This window comes from Heptranchias perlo, chromosome 37, assembly GCF_035084215.1.
Source record: "Heptranchias perlo isolate sHepPer1 chromosome 37, sHepPer1.hap1, whole genome shotgun sequence".
NCBI classification, from domain to species: domain Eukaryota; kingdom Metazoa; phylum Chordata; class Chondrichthyes; order Hexanchiformes; family Hexanchidae; genus Heptranchias; species Heptranchias perlo.
In genome coordinates this window covers 3136642-3157820 of record NC_090361.1, presented here as the reverse complement: position 1 = coordinate 3157820, position 21179 = coordinate 3136642, and the positions used below count along the sequence as shown (strand labels likewise).

At 43.1% G+C, this 21179-nt stretch overlaps 1 protein-coding gene across 1 annotated transcript in view; it reads right to left on the bottom strand.

The window, feature by feature from the left end:
* The window catches only part of LOC137304234 (voltage-dependent P/Q-type calcium channel subunit alpha-1A-like), a 503508-nt gene that overhangs the window by 80870 nt on the left and 401459 nt on the right, over nucleotides 1-21179 (bottom strand). The window contains 5 exon segments of the mRNA XM_067972791.1: nucleotides 4548-4675; nucleotides 5784-5934; nucleotides 6642-6736; nucleotides 14483-14548; nucleotides 16003-16119. Coding sequence (XP_067828892.1) covers nucleotides 4548-4675; nucleotides 5784-5934; nucleotides 6642-6736; nucleotides 14483-14548; nucleotides 16003-16119 — 557 coding nt within the window.

The window sequence follows — 21179 nt, the reverse complement described above, 5'->3', positions numbered from 1 at the left end:
GGGTGCAGATATACAGATCTTTAAAAGAAAGTATTGAACATGGAAAGGATATTGTAGCCATGGAACAGGTGCAATGTAGATTCACTAGGATGATACCAGGGATATTTATCATGAGAGACTTGAAAAACTAGGTCTTTATTCATTGGAGCAGAGAAGGTTAAGAGAGAGCAAATAAAAGTATTCAAAATTACAGAAAGATTTGGGAAGGCAAATAGTGAAAAATTATTTCCATTGGTCAGTGAATCAGTAAAAAGGGGGCATAAATTTAGGATTAATACTAGAAGCAGGAATGGTGAGGTTACTAGAATTTAGTAGGGTTTGAAAATGGAATGCATTAGTACAAATAGCTACTGGAGCTGAGTCATAGCATTTAGGAGGGAATTAGATTAACACTAGATGAGAAAACATATTTTAAAAGTCCAGGAAAGAGCAGGTGGGGCGCTAACAACGTCACTGGCACAGTGGAATGATGTACCGAAATTTGTAAGACTGATTTTATAAGAGCCTGACTTTTCTGCAAGGTATCAGTGCCAAGTTTCTGCTGCTAGAGGCCCTCTGTGAGCTACAAGATTGGTAAAGATACGTAAAAACATTTTTAAGGGCAAGAAAGGCCAATTGGTCCAATTAGCCCACCCCCTTTTGCCAGATCACCCCAACTATTTACCACCTCCCCATATCCCTAAATCCCTTTTCTCTCCAGAAACACATCTAGTTGTCTCTCAAGGGATTAAAAAGAACACAAATCGGAATAAAAACAGAAAATCCTGGAATACATAGCAGGCTCATGAGCATCTGAATTTAAAAAAAAGCTTAGTTCTGACAAAGGGTTCACAGCCGAAATGTTAACCTGCCTTTTTTCTTTTCAAATGCTGATGGAACCTGCTGTGTATTTCTGGCATTTTCTGTTTATCTCTTGAACCTGTTTATACTGTTTGCTTCAATGACTTTCCCCTGTAATTTATTACCCTTTAGGTGAACAAGTTCCACCTAGCTTTCCTTTTTACTCCTAACTTCCTATTTATCCACTGGTATTTGAACTCTTCAATCGAGTGAACAATGTGCCTGGATCAGCTCTATCAGTACCTTTTATAATCATGAATCTTCAGTTGGGTACGTCTCAAAGCAGAAAGCTGGCACAGTAACAATGTAATTTCTATCGCGCAGGGCCAGCAGATTTATGTAAATATTTTACTTATCTTGATCTAAAGAAAGCAGGTTTCTTGATCTTCATTTAATGAAAATAGTGTTTTTAGCTTTTAATAAATTGTGAGAAAAATTAGGTGTTGATTCAGGTGTTTAAACTCTTTCTTTCCTCCGGTAAATTTAACTACAATTTTAATCTCCTTTATTGATACCTGATCATAGAATTTCCTCCAGCCTCTTTATTATCATGATGATTATTTTCCCCATTTTATCTTCTCCTCTCCTGAAGGCACTCACTCTTGCTGGGGTACAATTCCAGAATTAATGACTGTCCCTATTAGGTTGCTTAAGTGGCCATTCCTAATGTGTGAGCCTAGACAGAGAGTGTCTGCAGGCTATTAAACAGTGGGAAGAGGAGTGTATCACAGCTTAGCCAGATATCCTGGCCTCACCCCCAACACGTTGTCATGTACATTTTCCAGTCGCAGCCCCTACTGCTATTCTGGTGGAGATTCAGCACTGAACAGTGATTGGGCTTGGGCCTGGGCCCTTCATGGCCCTTTCTCTGTAACCTCCTCCAGCTCTACCCCACTTTGAGATCTCTGTGCTCCTCCAATTCTGACCACTTGCACATCCCTGATTTTCAACACCCCATTGGCAGCTGTGCCTTCAGCTGCCTAAGCCCTAAGCTCTGGAATTCCCTCCCTAAACCTTTCCGCCTCTCTACCTCTCTCTCCTCCTTTAAGATGCTTTCTAAAACCTACCTCTTTGACCAACCTGTCCTAATGTCTCCTTATGTGGCTCGGCGTCAAATTTTGTTTGATAACGCTCCTGTGAAGTTCCTTGGGGACATTTTACTACATTAAAGGCGTTATATAAATGCAAGTTGTTGTTCTTGTGTGTTTGTGATGTTTTTAAAACAAATAAAAAATGAATTGATTGTATAACATCTTAGAGCTAGGTCAGGCCTTGACAGTACAATGCAACTTTAAATTTTGCAGGATGAATTTGAGAACAGCCACGTGTTCCCAGTACAAAACTTGTACGAAACATTGTTCTATAAAACTGTCATTTAAAAAAAAATCACTTTACTGAACAATAATCGCTCCACAAATCACAAAGAACACTAACAGGATTCACACACAACATCAGATACTGAGGAACAAGGCTGGGATATTAGCAAGGAGCTTCAATTACACTGTGAAGCACAAAAAGGTGAGGCTTTTGAAAACCATTTTTTATTCAGTTTTGTGACTGGTGGGGAAGGTGGGAGGGAATTATATTTGTGACACTGTCAAAAAAAAGGACCTATTTTTTGTAATGCTGGTTTCCATGATTCAACCCAGTCAGTGATCAGTGTCTTTTCTCCACGAGTACACCCAGCAGTCATTCATTGTATTTGAGTTTATTTAAAGACCAACTCCTTCATTTGATTCTAGTATTATTTCAATGTTCAGTTGTAACCTAAAGAGTCATCTCCACCAGAAGGGAAATGAATTAAATGACCTTTTCTAACAGCAGTTACTGCGAGCAGCTGACTAGAATCCAGGCCACTCCAGGATGAGCTACAGGTGCCTACAGCGGACAAAGTTTCACTTTATATACTCTGGACAATGGGACAATCAAGGACAGTTACCTAAATGGACCCACAATATGTCCATTAATAGCCATTACTGTAGGGCCACTGTCAGGAAACTGGGTCATTTCTCCAGGAGGTAGGGATATTCAATGTTTAGAGGAGCACATATATGAGTCCTTGGGATATATGTGAAATAACCAGCTCTACAGTTTTTTGCCCTATATTTTCTCCTTTTCCAGATGGGTGGAGACTGTCTTCTGTTGTTATGCTCCCTCCTTTCAGTCAGGAGGAACACTGAGTACTGGGGTCACCTCCTCCACAGCAGCCATAACTGACTGTCAAGATAGGTGCTCCTATAGGGGCAGCACTGGTCTTTCCATGTTGTCCTCTCTCTTCTCCACCTCCAAACCAAAATGGAGCTCAGTCACTCCGGACTTCACCCAGCAATATGTCCCAGACACTCATCCAATGATGGCAAGCAGGCTCGTTGGTTCAGTTTGGTCTGGGATTCTGGTTCTTTCATTCATCCTAATACAGGTGAACGCTGAAAGGTGAGAGGTCTTTAGTACTTTTCTAAAACCATAGAAAAGTAGCTTGCAGCCCATATCTTTGAATATGCCCCAGAATGAAAGACCCTGCCCACTCACATCATAACAGGGGCTCATAAGATTTCCGAAAGTTGGTGAACATAAACACCAGTTTTCACTCATAGCCTTGTCCATATCCTATGACTTTTGGCCTTTAAGTGCATTCTTATTTCCTGTTAAGATGCTATGACTGCATGGAATTGTTATACCACGTGAGGAGTATGCATGTTGGAGGAATACACAGCACACTGGAGGCGAGAGAAATCGCACCTTTGAAAGCAACATTCCTGTTAATACTCAGATATCATACACAATGAAAATTTGGTAAAATACATTTGGCAGAATTGAATAGCTTTTTCAAACAGTTGGCACAGGCCCGATGGGCTGAATGGTCTCCTCCTGTGCTGTATCTACTATGATACATGTTATCTACATTAAAGACTGATTAAGCGGAATTTTCCCCATTGACTAGGAACAGGAGAAAAATTCAAGCAACATTACTGAGGTCCACTCATTATGGTAGAGAGGCACCCAGATAACTGCCTGAAAAATAGGGCTCATAGAGTAGACAATTTAAAAGTTTAATAAAACACTTCTAAATTTTGTGAAGCCAATCAGGTAGGCTCTCTGCAGCTCAGTAAATCCGGCAGCATTTTTACAGGATCTCAGAGAGACCACAAGTCAACTGCAAACGGCTAGACTGTCAGCAGGGAGTGTATTTATTGTGCTCTGTTGTACAGTGTATGTAGACATCTGCTTGGGGATGGGGATTCATAATGTTAGAAAGTTTTTTTTCATTTTAACAGGAAGAGCATTACTTATGCCACCTGGAATTTAAGCTTGCAAGCCAGAAATACTCATTGAGATTGAGAAGGTTTCTAGACAGGTGCCAGAGATGTTGCATCCTGTTAAAGGGAGATGTTTCTAAAAAGTTTAAAAAGAATGCTCTCCAGATGGGGATGGTATGACAGGAGCCATTCATCCAGTTCTGTTCCATTCAGTTCTGAATCTGGATATACATTGCTGACTCATACCGACCTGTCACTAATCTCCAGAGCAAAAATGAGCTGAAAATGAACATTTTAACCCCAATCATTATGTGAGCAGTGAGATGTGTACGTACACTGCTTCTGGCCGGGACTCAAGATGTGGCTGTCAGTTCTTGTTTCCCATCCCCTTAGATTCCACGCAGTGGTACAGAGCTTTAGGAAGGAAGGTTTCTAAGAACAGGTGCTTACCGGGCGGCTGGATCGTACTCAGCCCAGACCCTGATGTACTCATCTAGGTGATGGGGTCCAAGGATGGATGAATCCCGTGTCAAGTACTCAAAGTTGTCCATGATAACGGCTACAAAGAGGTTCAGCATCTAACATATAAAAAGGGAAGAAGCATAAACTCGAGGAGTCTCATCAACTTTAATTAACTACAAATTATTACTCTGTATAACAGTGAACTGTAAAGGGTGGGGCAGTATATAGAAGCCTTCTGTGCTGTTACACAGAGTAGGATGCATGATGGTCTGTGTGATTCCCCATATGGAGAAGCCCCAATCTCGCATCACAGCAAGGTGGTATAATCATAAAGTAAGGCAGCAGGGAATGAGAAAAAACCACTCAGTCTTGCTTCTTGCACAGGTCATGTGCAATCTACTCTGTCATGGATGCTACATCACCCATTAAATATCCTGAGGGAAGAGAAAGTTCTGTATAAATATTCTCTGATCCCCAGAGAGATCAAGCAACTGCAGAATATTCATCCATCCTCCCATCTTCACTACTCAACTGACCACTAGGGCAAGGGATTGATGGAACCATACCTTAGCATGAATAGCCTACAGGGGAGGAAAGGGAAGAAAATGGCGCAGACGGTGAGTTGTACATTGAAAAACACAAGTAATACGTGTTATGATCAGCGAGATATAGAACAAGAACAAACATGGACATCTCCATCTTGTGTTTCTTTCCTGGAATTTTCAAAACTGATTTCAGGTAGAATCCTTCCATCCTGCAGAGAAAAAGAAGTCTTTCATCTCACAAGTATGGGCTAGGTTAGAACCCAGGTCCCAGAAACAAAAGGACAGCATGCTAGCTCACCGCAACATCCAGTGTCCAAACTGCATCAGCAGTAACCTAAATGAAGTATGACCTCTGAAGTCATATTTCACTCTGAGAACCGTGGAAGCCATGGAAAATGGGAATCGATGGAGCATGAATTATAAAAAAACACTTTAGTTAGCTTGATGAGACAACAATGCATTAATAATAGAGAAAAAAACAGAAAAAAACAAAAAAAAAGCTGGATCTACTTAACAGGCCATAAGTATCTTTAACAAGAAGTTAGGTTAATGCTCCTGATGTGAAGGATATACACCCAAAACAGATACTGACAGACTTGCTGTGTATATCCAGCATTTTCTGTTTGTAGTTACTAAAATAATGGGGGGTGATAAGGAAAGGGATACACTCGATACTTACCAGGAAGGAACAGAGGAAAATAAAGGAGACAAAGTAGAAGTAGGCAAACTCATTGCCACACTCGTTTCCTGGGATGCCGGATCGAGGATCACACGGTTTGCCTCCCAAGCACGACAGCATGATACTGTGCCACGCCTCCCCTGTTGCACTCCTGAAATACACACACAGTCTTGTTACAGGAATAATCGGTTTCAATCTGTTTTTCCTGACTGCAATCGGGAATTCACACACTCTGCCCTTAATAACTCGTCTGAAATATTTTAACTTGATAATAGCCCCAGTACAGGAGTTTCCCAACACTACAACAAAAACCTTTTGGGTGATCAGTTTGAGGCCCCTTTCAGGCTTGTTGGGTCAGAGTTTCCTCTCTCTGATTGTGTACAGGGACTGAACAATGGACGTATTAATGGGAGAAATTACCCACTCTGAGTCCTTCTCCATGATGGCTCAGTGGGTAAGTACAGTGTATACTGTCCTACTGAGCTGTACAGACCAGGAAATCCCAGTTTCAATCTCTGGTATGGGCAGTGCTGCCAGGGCTTCACTGACGGGTGGGGGAGAATGGCCTAATCGCCTCTGGGCTAGGGAAAGAAGAAAAAGAATTTGCCAACATTCCTGCTCTTGATCACTACACAGTGACCACTGCTGAAAAGAGCATGTGTGTGCATGTCGGGTGAGGACAGAATTGGAGTTGGCTGCGGTGCCTTCTATGCTTTAATAGCCTGCCGACAATCACAGCCTAGGCTGGATGAGGTGAGGTACTGGAGAGGTGGCTGGTGTTTATGGAACTTGTATCCCAACAAGAATCAGGAGAAAATGAGAGGAGAGTAAAAGGTGAATAAAGTTGATGTTACCCACCGGAAGAGGAGCATCAGGGCCTGTAAGAATGTTCTGAAGTTGTTGTGGTGATTAATTTCACTATCTTCATCATCAACCGCAATATTTCCAAATACCTGCAGAATCAGACAACAGTGCTTATCCTATGGCTGTGAGACCTTAATTAATGTGCTCACAAAGGTACTCCGCTCGTGGGAAAAAAAGAAAAATAATTTTATAATGAATACTTAGCATCAGAGAACAGCTCCAGGATGTCATAACTTATACGTCTGTGTTAAAACAGACTGTGACCCCTTTCTCCATCTGCTAAAGCCAAGCGAGGTTATCCATTATTAAGGAAGTAGTAGCAGGACATTTGGAGACTCGTAATACAATCAAGGAGAGTCAACATGGTTTTATGAAGGGGAAATCGTGTCTGACAAATTTATTGGAGTTCTTTGAGGAAGTAATGGGCAGGGTGGATAAAGGGGAACCAATGGATGCAGTATATTTGGACTTCCAAATGGCATTCGATAAGATGCCACATAAAAGATTACTGCACAAGATAAGAGCTCATGGCGTTGGGGGTAATATACTGGCATGGATAGAGGACTGGCTAACTAACAGAAAACAAAGAGTCGGGATATAAGGGTCATTTTCAAAATGGCAGTTTGTAACTAGTGGGGTGCCACAGGGCTCAGTGCTGGGGCCTCAACTATTTACAATATATATCAATGACTTGGACAAAGGAACAGAGAGTCTTGTGGCCAAATTTGCTGATGATACAAAGATAGGTGGAAAAGCAAGTTGCAATGAGGACACAAAGGGCCCGATGTTACCAGGGCGGCGGGGGGGGGGGGGGGGTCGAGAAATCAGTCTGCCCCGAACGCAATCGCGGGCTGATTGGATCCACTTACCTCTTGTTCCGGGTTCCCCGCTGCTGAGCTGCGCGGCGGGTGGACTGCGCATGCACAGTAAGGTCTGTCAGCTGGAGGAGCCTATTTAAAGGGGCAGTCCTCTACTGACTGATGCTGCAAGAAATAGGAAAAATTACAGCATGGAGCAGCCCAGGGGGAAGGCTGCTCCCAGGTTTAATGATGCCTCACTCCAGGTATCATTGGATGGGGTGAGGAGGAGGGGGAGGACAGAGATCTTCCCCCGGCGGGCGGGAGGAAGTGGCCTGCCTCTGCCACCAAGAAGGCCTGGCTCGAGGTGGCAGAGGAGGTCACCTGCACCACCAACATATCTCCCACCTGCATACAGTGCAGGAGGCGCTGCAATGACCTAGGTCAGCCAGGGTGAATACACTTACTCATTCCCCTACACTCCGTCTGCCACATCACCGCCCCCACCCCACATCTCCTTCTGCACTGCTAACACTACTCTGTCACATCACCCCTCACACCCACTCAAACCTCATCCTCATCTTACCTGCACTTACTCACCTCGCCAGTACTCATCCCGCCACTACCACTCAACCCAATCCTCATACAATCTCATGGCTCTATCTCATACATCTCTTTCACAGTCAGCCTCACTCAACCTGCCACTACCTGCGCTGCAGCCTCAGGGCATGCATCACATATGTGCAGTAGGCAGCGTAAGGCAAACATGTCGTGAGCATGAAGGGGATGCACAAGGGTGTTTGAGGGTTTGTCATGGTTTTTACTTATATTTAATTTCTGAACAACTCACATTACATATTATATCGGCACCACTACTGCCACGTCTTTGCGAATCTTGTCTGGGCTGTGCAATAATGCCCTTTCCTGAGGATCACAATGAAGACCCACAACTGATGCCACCCATTGTGTCACTGCAGAGTGGGTGTAGGTGTATTTGCAGGGCTCTTTTATGCAGACGACTGAGAGCCGTCGGCGATGTCCCCGGTGGCACCCTGGAAGGATGCGGAGGAGAAGTTGTTGAGGGCAGTGGTGACTTTGACAGCGACAGGTAAGAAGATGGTGCTCGGGCCAGCCGGGAGCAGCTCGGCATGAAGGAGGCTGCAGATGTCCACGAGTACATGTCGAGTGACTCTGAGCCTCCGTGTGCACTGCTGCTCAGATGGGTTCAGGGAGCTGAGCCTCGGTCTGTGGACCCTGTGGCGAGGGTAGTGCCCTCTGCGACGCATCTCTCTCTGTGGTTGCCCTCCTGCTGTGCAGGTGGATGTGTCACAGCACTGTGTTGTGGAGCTCCATGTGTCAGAGGTGGCCGGCGTGGTCGGCGAGGCTGGTGATGCTGTACACCCTCCGAGGAGGTCATGACTGCAGCTTCAGGGCCCCCATCCGGAAGATGTATATCTGAGGGGGTCTGCAAGGTAGGTACATGTGTCTGGACACCGGGGTAAGTGTGCAAGTTGGTGAATTTTGTTGTTAGGAGGAGGGTGATGGAGGCCAAACTTTGTCCAAAGTGACAGTGGCCTCCTGCAATGAGTGAGGGTCTCCCCCCCCACCTGTCAAATGGACCTTTGCAGCTGCCACAGGCTGATGGCTGCAACACATCCATTTGAACTGGGAGTGTTTCCCCCAGTACGGGAAACAGTCCCAGTTGTATGTAAAATCCCAATCCTCCTAAAATATCTCATTAATCAGGTCTGTAAACGACCTGAAATACCAAAATAAATAGCTTAAGTGGCACCCCGCCGGCTTTAACTGCCGGCGGGAGTCCCACATGCAGGGGCTGCGCGCGCATGTCAGCGCGTCTGTGGGAAACCCGGAGGTGGGCGGGTTGGAGCCGGGCTCCCGACCCGCCCCGGGAATCCCCGATTTTCGGAGCCCCCCCCGCCAGGAACGCACCCGATCGCGGGTGCTAAAATCGACCCCAAATGTCTGCAAAGCGATATTGACAGGTTAAGCGAATGGGCAAAAATTTGGCAGATGGAATATAATGTGGGAAAATGTGAAGTCATCCACTTTGGGAGGAAAAGTAAAAAAGCAAAATATTATTTGAATGGAGAAATATTACAAATGCTGCAGTTTCATGTACGAGGACACCCAGGGATCTGGGTGTCCTCGTACATGAAACTTAAAAAGTCAACATACAGGTGCAGCAGGTAATCCGGAAGGCGAACGGAATATTTCTAGGGGGATGGATTATAAAAGCAGGGAAGTCATGCTACAACTGTACAGGGTGCTGGTGAGACCACACCTGGAGTACTGCGTACAGTCTGGTGCCTTATTTAAGGAAGGATATACTTACATTGGAGGCAGTTCAGAGAAGGTTCACTAGGTTGATAGGGGGCATAGTCTCAGAATAAGGGGTCGCCCGTTTAAGACGGAAATGAGGAGGAATTTCTTCTCCCAGAGGGTCGTGAATCTTTGGAATTCTTTACCCCAAAAAGCTGTGGAGGCCGATTCATTGAATACATTCAAGGCTGAGTTAGACAAATTTTTGATCAGCAAGGGAGTCAAAGGATATGGGGAAAAGGCGGGAAAGTGGAGTTGAGGTAAAATTCAGATCAGCCATGATCTCATTGAATGGCGGAGCAGGCTCGAGGGGCCGAATGGCCTACTCCTGCTCCTATCTCTTATGGTCTTATAGGTTGGAAGGGCACTGAACTAAATATTTGCAGAATCTCAACAGAACCCGCTGGAATTTCAAATACTGGGTACTGGGAATTTTTTTTAAAAATTGAGAAACTTAAGTGAAGGGTTGCTATGTTTGAAAAGAGTAGGAGAGAAGCAGGGATAAATCAGGTAGCAGGTAGCAAACTTGTGTTTTAAAAAAACTGTAGATTGTGGATGGAAAGGAAGACTGAGGGAGGGGGAAACCCCACAGATTTCAAGTCCTGGGACTGAATGAGTTAGGAGCTGGGGATACTGCAATGAATCTTGATTTTTTTTTTGGAGATCGTACGATGAATCTTGATTTCAACACAGGGAGGATGCAGGGAGGAGGAAGAGTCTGTGGGACTCATGGGACCAGGAATGATGTATCAGCAATTGTCAAAATGTTGCTAAAGTTTTTCAATAATCCAACAATTCAAAACAAGAAAATGCCAGTTTATTTTTGGATAACTCACAGAAATCAATCAATAGATTAAGGGCCAGTTTTAGTCATCTGGTTTTCTGGTTTTGTGTGCTCACCAGATGTCGGGAAATTTCAGGGTTAGTTGATATTCCGAGATCTGTCAACATACCAGAGGGATTCGGGGTCGCAGGGAGGAAAGAGGTGACATAAAATCTCTAGGGATGTGACTGACTGCCCCAGCTTCTAACTAGTCTTCTCACCCAGACAACGGTATGAAAACAAGTAGTGAAATTAAGGGGGGAATGTCACTATTAATGCTGTTCACCCCTGTTTGAGGCCTTGGTGACAGTCCATCATTGCTGAAAGGGGGAGAAGAGACTGGGAGGCCTGTCAGGTGGTCAGTTTTACCACAGCTTCCAGTGGTTTGCAGATGTGGTAACCATGAGTGCCCTCAGAGCTAGCAATCAGGTCCAGCCCAGTAAGTGAGCAATGCTGCCTATCCCAGATGGAAAGACTCAGGCTATGAATGAGCTGATGCAAGACTGATGTGTTCAGCTAAATTTCCTGCATCTAGCCACTAGATGGCAGTAGCACGCTGCCAGCTAGATCATGGTAAACAATTTTACAACACCAAGTTATAGTCCAGCAATTTTATTTTAAATTCACAAGCTTTCGGAGGCTTCCTCCTTCGTCAGGTGACGAAGGAGGAAGCCTCCGAAAGCTTGTGAATTTAAAATAAAATTGCTGGACTATAACTTGGTGTTGTAAAATTGTTTACAATTGTCAACCCCAGTCCATCACCGGCATCTCCACAGATAGATCATGACAATTGCTTTCTACGAAAACCAAGTGGAACTGTTCACTGTCCTTTTCAACCACTGGAGAACACCGAAAATAGCTGCTCACCAGCACGCGGGTACTGATGCAATTTATTATGTCCCATTTTTATTTATTAAATGCCATTTGTAAACAGTTTAGTCTAAGATATAAGCAGATGTAATATCTGAGCAAGAACCATTTTAAAAATGCAAAAAGTATTACTTGGAAAGTATTATAATTCATTCATCATCCTGCCTCGTTCTCAATGAATTGATTATTTTTATTTCTAAAGATATTGGCTTGTAAGGGTTAGTGAACCCAATAATGATGGGGAACTGAATTAACTGCTACAGATGATGGCAAAGCTCTTCCCCCTCCTCTCCCTCCCCCCAGGGTAAACAATTTTGCTCTGGTGAATTTAATTCAATTCTTCTCACTGATGATGCCCAACTCACTTGAGCTAACTCTCACCAGCCCCATTCTTCATGATCAGCAGCACTCTCTATGTAAACAGGATGTAAAACTCAACAGAAATAGAACAAAAGAAATGGATGTCATTAATCAGAATTCTTTGGTGCATTTTCTTAAGGGACATTTTGAACTCATCAATCAAGTTCAGGAATGTTAGTGTTTGAGAATGGACCAATTTTCCACTTCAGGCACTTGGTACCAGCATCAAGCACTTCCAGGTCAGGTACAACATGGGTTACATGCAAAGAAAAGTTCTTTCTACACCTCCCCAACAATGCACCTCATCCCCAAACTCAGAAGTGTGTTCCCCACTACAGCAGTGTGACATTTTCTATTTCCTATCCCAACCATCCCATGGCCTTTGAGTTAGATTGCCAAATTAGGAGCAGGTCTGTAACTGTGGGCCCCACCCACTAGAAGCTGAATCGAGACTTCCCCATTTCATGTACAAATCTTGCAGAGAAAGGGGACTGTCATTCCACCAGTCTGGTCTGGATTTGAACCGAGATCCCAGACATGAAAGACCAGTTGCTTAACCATTATACTACCCAGTTGCTATAAATATTATGATTTTTCAAATCAATATTTTGAGGTTTCCTGTTTATACCATATGATTTTCTTTTCATTTTGCAATACTTCATTATTTTTCTCTACTGGTTAGTTCCCTCTCCCCTAGTTGGAAGAGTGGAACAGTCTAGCTGGCAACCATTTTGGTGGATTCCAATTCTTGCCTCTTGCGCATCCTTGATTTTCATCACTCCATCATTGGCGGCCGTGCCTTCAGCTGCTAGGGCCCTAAGCTCTGGAATTCCATCCCTAAACCTCTCTACCTCTCTGTCCTCCTTTAAGACGCTCCTTAAGACCTACCTCTTTGACCAAGCCCCTGTCCTAATGTCTCCCTATGTGGCTTGGTGTCAAAATTTTGTTTGATAATACTTTGGTGAAGTGCCTTGGGATGTTTTATTACGTTAAAGGCGCTATATAAGTGCAAGTGGTTGTTGTTGTTAATGCTGACAACACCACTGCTTGGTTGATTTACTAGGAGGTGTACCGAGCAGAGTTGGAAGACAGTCCCTTTTGAAAACACTTTCTTCCCTTCCCCTAGACAACCCCACTGCAGACAGGGAGGTTTATTCCCATGGGAAAACCTGAGTGTCAATGTCAGTGTGATTCAGTTCAGACGTCGTTCTCATTGGCAAGAGCCCAACATTCCTACATGACCAGCTGCAAAGTTACTATAAACCAAGTACAACAGGGAATCAGCACCATGTGATCCGTATAACTCCCTGATTGGCAAGAACCAATCAAATTCTGCTACATCAAAATAACATGATGACATTATATGCATTCACAAATGTTTTATCACATGACCTAAATATAAAGCCTCACATTCAAAAAGAGCATTCAGTTTGTGGTATGTCTACAAATGGACATGTATTAAAGAGGAAGGAATGTTTAGGGGCAAAGAATCAACTTGGCTTAATTGGTACCATTCTTGCCACTGAGTCAGAGGGCATGGGTTCAAGCCCTGACTCCAGGACCTGAGCACACGATATCAGCTGACAGTCGAGTGCGTCACTGAGGCAACCAAAGGTGCCGTCCTTCAGATAAGACATTAAATCGAGGCCACATCTGCCTGCCATTCCACTATTTAAAGAAGAGCAAAGAGTTTTCCCAGTGTCCTTGCCAACACTTCTCCCCCAACTAACACCAACAAAAAATATCTGATCATTCATCTCACTGCTGTTTGTGTGATCTTGTGTGCAAAATGGCAATCAATGGACTTCAAAGTAATTTTTTGTATGTGATAAGGCATTGTATAATTTCTTCTACTCGTAAATATACTTTGATATTTTTTAAAATGTCAAATTTCTGACCTGCCTTGTTGGAGCTCCTTGTCTTTAGGCCACTGCAGTGGCCTCACTGGCGGGGAGCGATCTGGCGCGGCTCTATTGATTGCAGTGAGCGCCCTGACTTTGGACTGGCCTAGGAACTTATTCAAAGCCACCAAACGCCATGAAAATGCAGCACCAACAAATTCCGTCATGTACTGAGCATGGTCTCTGTTTGGGTTAGTATTTTTATGTTCTTCAAAAATTATAAAATTATGTTTTACTTTTTTCAATATCCTTTCTTTTCTGTGTCTTCTAAAGACGCTAACTCTTGCTGGGGTATGGATCCACATGCAGCAGCCACCTGCTGGTACCTCATCAAATGGCCTCTCTGTGTTTCAACTGAGACAGTGAGTATCGGCAGGCTACTTGACCATGGGCAGCATCACAGCCGAGCCCAATCCTGTCCTCACACATATCCACTTTCTAACAGGAGTCGTGGATGCTTGTAAATTCCCCTTAGTAGCCTAGGGGTGCTGAGGCCAATTACACGACCTCACAGGAGATCAGGAGATCAGCTCAATCAGCAAAGACTGGCAGTGAATCTAGGATCTTCCTGCCGAATTTCATACTCTGTGGCACGTTTTCCAGCTGAGCCGGAGAGGATGAGGAGAGGACCTATTTTAGATTCATTTAACCCAGTACATCAATGGTAACTTTTTAAAGACGTGTTTTTGAAGGTTTTGGACATTCTCCCCCTAGATTATGAATAGAAAATAAATCCTGTCTCACCTGCATTCCAATAATGGCGTAAATGAAGAACAGCATTGCGATCAGGAGACAGACGTAAGGCAAAGCCTGAAAAATAAAATCAATCACCCATTCCATTCAATTCTCTAAATGTCTCAGAAAAGGATTATTATGTATCAGACTGATAACATATTTCAAGTTCCACAAACATTTTATTAACCAGACTGCTTCCCTACTGAGGCTCAAAAAACCTAATCTACTCAACAGTTCCTATTAAAATGGCCCTAGACATGACAGCTTTCAAATGGAGGTTCAGATTGGAAGAACTTCAGTCATTTCTTACAGTATCATTAATTTTTGAAGGTTAACGGGAGAGACTGATATAGAGAAAGGGTAGGAACAGCTGACACTTAAGTGAGAAGAGGTGAAATTAGATTCTGTTCTCTCAAGGTGCCCCCCTTCTGTCATGAAAGCACTGACTTCTGGCTGGAATGCACAGGCACCGAATGCCCTCCAGATTGAAGTTTTCTCTAATTTGCCTGAACAAGGTGCCTTCAACCTAAGTTCTAGAAGAGCACTCCATACCTGCACCTATCTGATGTGGCATTTCCATTTCCCGCACCAGTGATGATTACGTTCTAATAACATGAGGCGCTTCTAGTAACAGGAGCCACTGTCAAACTGGATAGAAAATTGTAGCCTAAAAATCCCATGTCTTGACATTTTTGTCTTTTTCCTTCCCATGTTCACAATACAAGAATTCTCCATGGATGTGGGAGGTTTTCCATTTCCCAAACGCTCTTTACAGTATCATAGAGTGGAGATGTTCATTGAATTTGCTTGGGTTGGATCTGAGCCAATGCTGAAAGAGGTGAGGGGGTAATAGTGCCACATACAATGTGATTGTAATGATTTCTTTTGTAATTTGCTTTCCAATTACATTATTTGACCTGTACTGTGTCCTTGCATTGCAAAATCATTATTGTGTTACTTCTCTATGATATCATCACGACACAAAAGGAAGCTTAGCCTTTCTGGGCTATTTTCACTTCCTGAAACAGTGATCATTCATCAATTTTTAAAAATGTTGTTTCTGAATTTTGTGTTCAGGCAAAATTAGATACTGAGATGCTGGCACTGGGAATGGAAGACTTTTAATTTGGCCATGTAGTGCCAGCACTAAGTACTCCCAAATAAGTGTAGCAAAGTTAGATACTGAGTAAAGCTCCCTCTACTCCACCCCAACCTCAGAAGAGTGCCCTCCACCACCACCCTCCCAATTGCACTTGTGTGACATTTTCCAATTTCCCACACCAACATCTTATGATTTCTCTGAGTAACTTTACCAACTTGACGCACCTTTGCGCTGTGGGCTCATGCCTAATAGAGACTGGATTGAGATTGTCCAAACATAGGATTCTATATCCAGAAGAGACTTTCATTCCTTCAGCCTGGACTGGATTTGATCCCAGTTCCCCAAGGGGAAAGAACAGTGTCTAATCCACTGCACCACCCAGTCTTCTTGCCAACATACTTTGAATCAAAATTGCAAATTGTCTTACCTTAAAAGACTGGACAAATGTCCACAGCAAGATGCGGATGGTGTAACCCTGTCTCAGGAGCTTAATCAGTCGAGCAGCACGGAAGAGCCGTAGGAAGCTCAAGTTGATAACATTTTTCTAAAAAAGCGAAGTCAATGAACAAACAGGATAGTTAAAGGTGAGTGCCCGTTCGTCTCCGCTGGCTGCATTTGACAAGAATGGCACTTAAAGAAGACTCCCAAAAAACAAGTCTGGCCATCATCCAATCATGGAAAAGAACGGGTTTCTTTTTTAAAATGTTTAAATATATATAAATATATATAAATAAATATATATATATATATTTGTAACACAACCAAATGCACTGTTCTTTGACACAAGCAAGCCATAATGTGGAGTCTACTTACACATGTAAGATGCACGTACAGTGAGGTTTGCAAGCACACCGCAGAAATAAAACAACAACTCCTTTTAAAAGTTATGATTTACATGTGTAGACTCCAGAGAGCATGCACGGGCACCAGTTGCAAAAAGCAACAACACAGTAGCAGACTCTGACAACACCTGTGGACCGATAATTCGGGAGTTCTTGAAATGCATGCAGTAAATGTACATTTCTAGTAATGCCACAGCTTGAGTTTATCGGTAGCATGACCCAGCTTTGAAGTACCAAAAAATGGCAAAGAAAAATAAAGGGTGAGCAGACTCGTCATAATAAAATAAATCCTTCAATCTTGATGTCACCTAACCACTGGCTTTTCATTTACCTCGTCTTCTCTTTTACTTTTTTCAATTTTCATCATGTCCTGCACTAGGAGCTTTGATCTTTCACATCTAAAAAAAAAGCCTACATTGGCTTATATCATTTCATCATGGTGCTTTTCCAAATCTTGCCCTTTGGCAAAGAGTGAAGAAGGAAAGAGGCAGCAGGACTATACAACAGCAACTCATGGGCAGACCAGTGAGTTCTGCACACATGGAAAGTGGTAACAACACTCCCATGGCCTGACCACTAGGATGTAAACTGTAAAAGTGTACAGCAACCTGCTGCCAAGGATGCCCCTCTCCCCTCTTGTGACAGAATTGGTAACCAAGGAAAGGCCTTTCTCACTGGAGAGATAATTTTAAAAGGCCACCACAGGTGCTGCAAAACACTGTTTCTCTGCCTCCTGTATCTGGAACTATATTTGTATTGTTGTAATTAAAAAAGACATAAGTTCTGTGGCCTTGTCTTAAGAACATAAAAAATAGGAGCAGTAGGCCATATGACCCCTCGAGCCTGCTCCGCCATTCAATCAGATCATGGCTGATCTTCAACCTCAAGTCCACTTCCCGCCCAATCCCCATAACCCTTGATTCCCTTAGAATCCAAAAATCTATCGATTTCATTCTTGAATATACTCAATGACTAAGCATCCACAGCCCTCCGGGGTAGAGAATTCTAAAGATTCACAACCCTCAGAGTGAAGAAATTCCTCCTCATCTCACCCTTATCCTGAGACTATGCCCTCTAGTTCTAGACTCACCAGCCAGGGGAAACAGCCTCTCAGCATCTACCCTGTCAAGCCCTCTTAGAATCTTATATGTTTCAATGAGATCACCTCTCATTCTTCTAAACTCCAGAGTATAGGCTCATTCTACTCAATGTCTTCTCATGGGACAACCCTCTCATCCCAGGAATCAATCTAGTGAACCTTCGTTGCACCGCCTCTAAGGCAAGTATATCCATCCTTAGGTAAGGAGACCAAAACTGTACACACTAAGAGCTGGATTGAGATTTATCCCAAATTCATTTAGTGCCGGACTCTTGCGATAGAGACTTTAACCATCATTATGGATTAGATTCAACTCAGGTCTTAGAGGTGAAAGGGCACTATGCTAATCCATTGTTCCATACAGTTCCTTCCTAATATATTTAATAATCTCATTCAAATATATTCATTATTTAATATAATTTATTATATCTTTAAATTTTAATTGGTCAACAGGTGACACATCATCAGAGCTGTTAATCGCTTCAGTATATTGTTTTTTTGTATGAAGGATTCTTAATAGCAGTCACCCATGGATATTTCAAAATCTTCATCATCCCTGTTAGGTAAGGTAGAGGCAGCAGGTCAGTCAGATACATGCACAAGTCTTTAATGCACCAGTGACAAAACACAAGGAAAGAGTCCAAAGCAGGGAGTGGGGCCCACAGGCTTCAAGAGGAAATATAAACCAAAAGGTTTTTTTTTGGTTCTAAAGATCTGAAAAGCCATCCATCACAAAAAATGTACCTGTGAATGTTTGTGGTGCAATTTCAGTGCCTATGGTCAAATCCCCTTATCCATAATATAATCCCATTGCTTTTGGTAATATTCTGTTACCTATGATGTAATCCCTTTTATGCCTGAGGCCAAGTTCCTTGAACTTTCATTGTAATCCCATTACCTATGATATAATTCCCATTTTCCCTGGTGTAATTCCATTAAGGTCAAATGTTATTACCTTTGATCTACTCTCATTGCTTATGGTGTACTTCTATTGCATATGGTATAATGCCAGTGCCTATGTTGTACTCCCATTTCTTATGGTATGACCTCATTACCTAAAGTCAAATCCTATTACCTATGGTATAATCCCATTGCCTGAATTCAAATTCCATTATTTATGATGTAATCTCAGTGCCCCAGGTTAAATTCCATTACTATTACTATTGCCTATGCTTTGTGGTATTTTGGAATGGTTGGATTGGTACATTATAATACTTCATAAGGTTTGCATAGAGCATCTCTATGTGAATGTATGGTTGAGACTGGGAACTCATCAAGTGTGAACCCACAGTTTATTATAATTTGGGAGGTAACAGAGGGATTATTATTATTTGAGAGCAGGGTGAGCTGAATAGGTTGTAATCTTTTATGCTGCCCTGAAAGCCTACAAGTTATTTAATTTACTTAAGAATTTTTTCTTCTATTTTACAGCAAGATTCCCACCACACAGGGATATTATCCCCCAATCCCCAGCAAAGAGTGTAGGACAACCCTTCACGGGGAGGGAGCAGATCAGAATTCCAAAGTGTTATTAGCAGGTTTTCATCTCTTCCCACTTTCTAAATAACTTGTTCAGACGCTAGTAAAAAGTCTTTTTGTGACAGGAATCACCTGCTGAAATCCTCATTTTTGTTTTTGTTACCTTTAGAATCAACTTTTCCAATTCTCCCTTGGCTGGCCTCCCATCTTCCACCCACTGAAGGTCATCCAAAACACTACTGCCCATATCCTAACCTGCACTAAGTCCCGTTAACCCATCGCCTCTGTGCTAGCTGACTTACATTGGCTCACGATCCACCAACGCTTTGATTTTAAAATTCTCATCCTCATGTTCAAATCCCTCCAGGGCCTCACCCAATCCTATTTCTGTGACCTCTTCCAGCCCTACAATCCTCCAACAACTCTGTGTTCCTCCAACTCTGGCCTCTTGTCCATTCCTCACTCCCTTTGCCCCGCCATTGCAGGCCATGCTTTCAGCCTTTTAGGCCCTAAACTCCGGATTTCCTTCCCTAAACCTCTCCGCCTCTCCTCATTTAAAATCCTCCTTAAAACCTACCTCTTTAACCAAGCTTTTAGTCATCCATCCTAATATCTCCTTCTTTGGTTCGGTGTCCATTTTTGTCTGATTATGCTCCTAAGAAGCGCCTTGGGACCTTTTACTACATTAAAGGTGCTATATAAATGAAAGTTGTTGCTTCTTGACTTTTACTTTTGTTGAGTCCTATAAAGGAGCTTGCTTATCTCCAAGTTTCCATTTCTGATAAAGGATCTACACCGAAACTCATAACAATTCTCTTTTCAGATGCTGACAGAGCTGCTGTGTATCCAAAATGTTTGGTTTTTATTCTAAAATTCTACATTTTAGTAGTGGGCCGTTTTGGCAGAAAAGAATGAGGCTCCATAGCATTTTATTTGGTCCAGCCAGATCTGGCGATGGATGACTAAACAAGTTGTATATCAGATACATGAAGGAGTGGTTGAACAGATCAACAGCTGCTTAAGTATTGTGGTGAATGGAGGGCCAGAGGCTGTGCAGTTGGGATTTAGAAAGTGTCGTCGTGTGACTTGGGTGAGAGTTTTTTCTAGGGACGGACACAGAAAGATGTGGAGATGGAAGGGGGATGTTGGTGGTAATGGATACCAAGGATATGGTTGGAGATGACCTTTTCTGTGATGGAGACCATGGCATAGAGAGGTGGCGAAGGAGTCGAAGGAGTTGCCATGAATATGGTTAGGAGAGTTTATATGGTGGGAGAGCTTTAGGGAGGTCAGGAGGTCAGTGAATTCAGAGGAGAGAGGGCAAGGGGAGCTGAGATAAATATTGAAGAGTCACTCAGTGCAGAGGTTTTTAAAGGAAAGGTGAGAGGGTAAAACAAGGTAAGGAGCTCAAAAGAGGAGAAAGTACCAGAGGAGTAGGGGGGGGGGGGGGAGACCAAAACATGATTTGGTGATAAGGCCCACACTGTCACTGGGGCAGTTTTGGCAGGGCAGGTGGTAAAATATATAGCCAGGCGGGAAGGCTTTAGTAAGGGGCAAGATGTCAGGAATTGTCACAGCTACAGACAGCTACAATATGATACAGGCACAGTAGCGTAGTGGTTATGGTCCTGCGCTAGTAAATTCAAATCCCACCACGGTAAGTTCAGAAACTGAATTCAACAAATCTGATAATTTGTGGGCTGGCACCAGGAAAAATCATCATAAAACCTGCCAGATTGTTGTAAAAACCAAACTGGTGCACCAATGTCCTTCGGGGAAGGGAACCTGCCACCCTTACTTTGGCCAGCCTTTATGTGACTCTAATCCCACACCACTTGGTTGTCTCTAAATGCCCCTTTTAGCAAGCCACTCAGTGGTAAAACAATTGGTTCAAGAAGGTAGCCCCCACCACCTTCTCAGTACAACGAGGGATGGATAATAAATGTGGCCATGCCAGCATTGTTCACAACCTGACAACAAATAAAATTTTAAAAATGCTAATGAATACGATTGACCAAACTGATTGGCTCATGAACGACAAAGCCACGAGTGTATTTTGTCAGATCAGGTCCATGAGTTGTATGAATGTTGCATGGTCCATTTGCTTAAAAAAAACTGGGCCATCAACATAATGGATGTTAGTGGTGGGGACTGGGATAATTTGTAACAGCATCAAGCACTCCC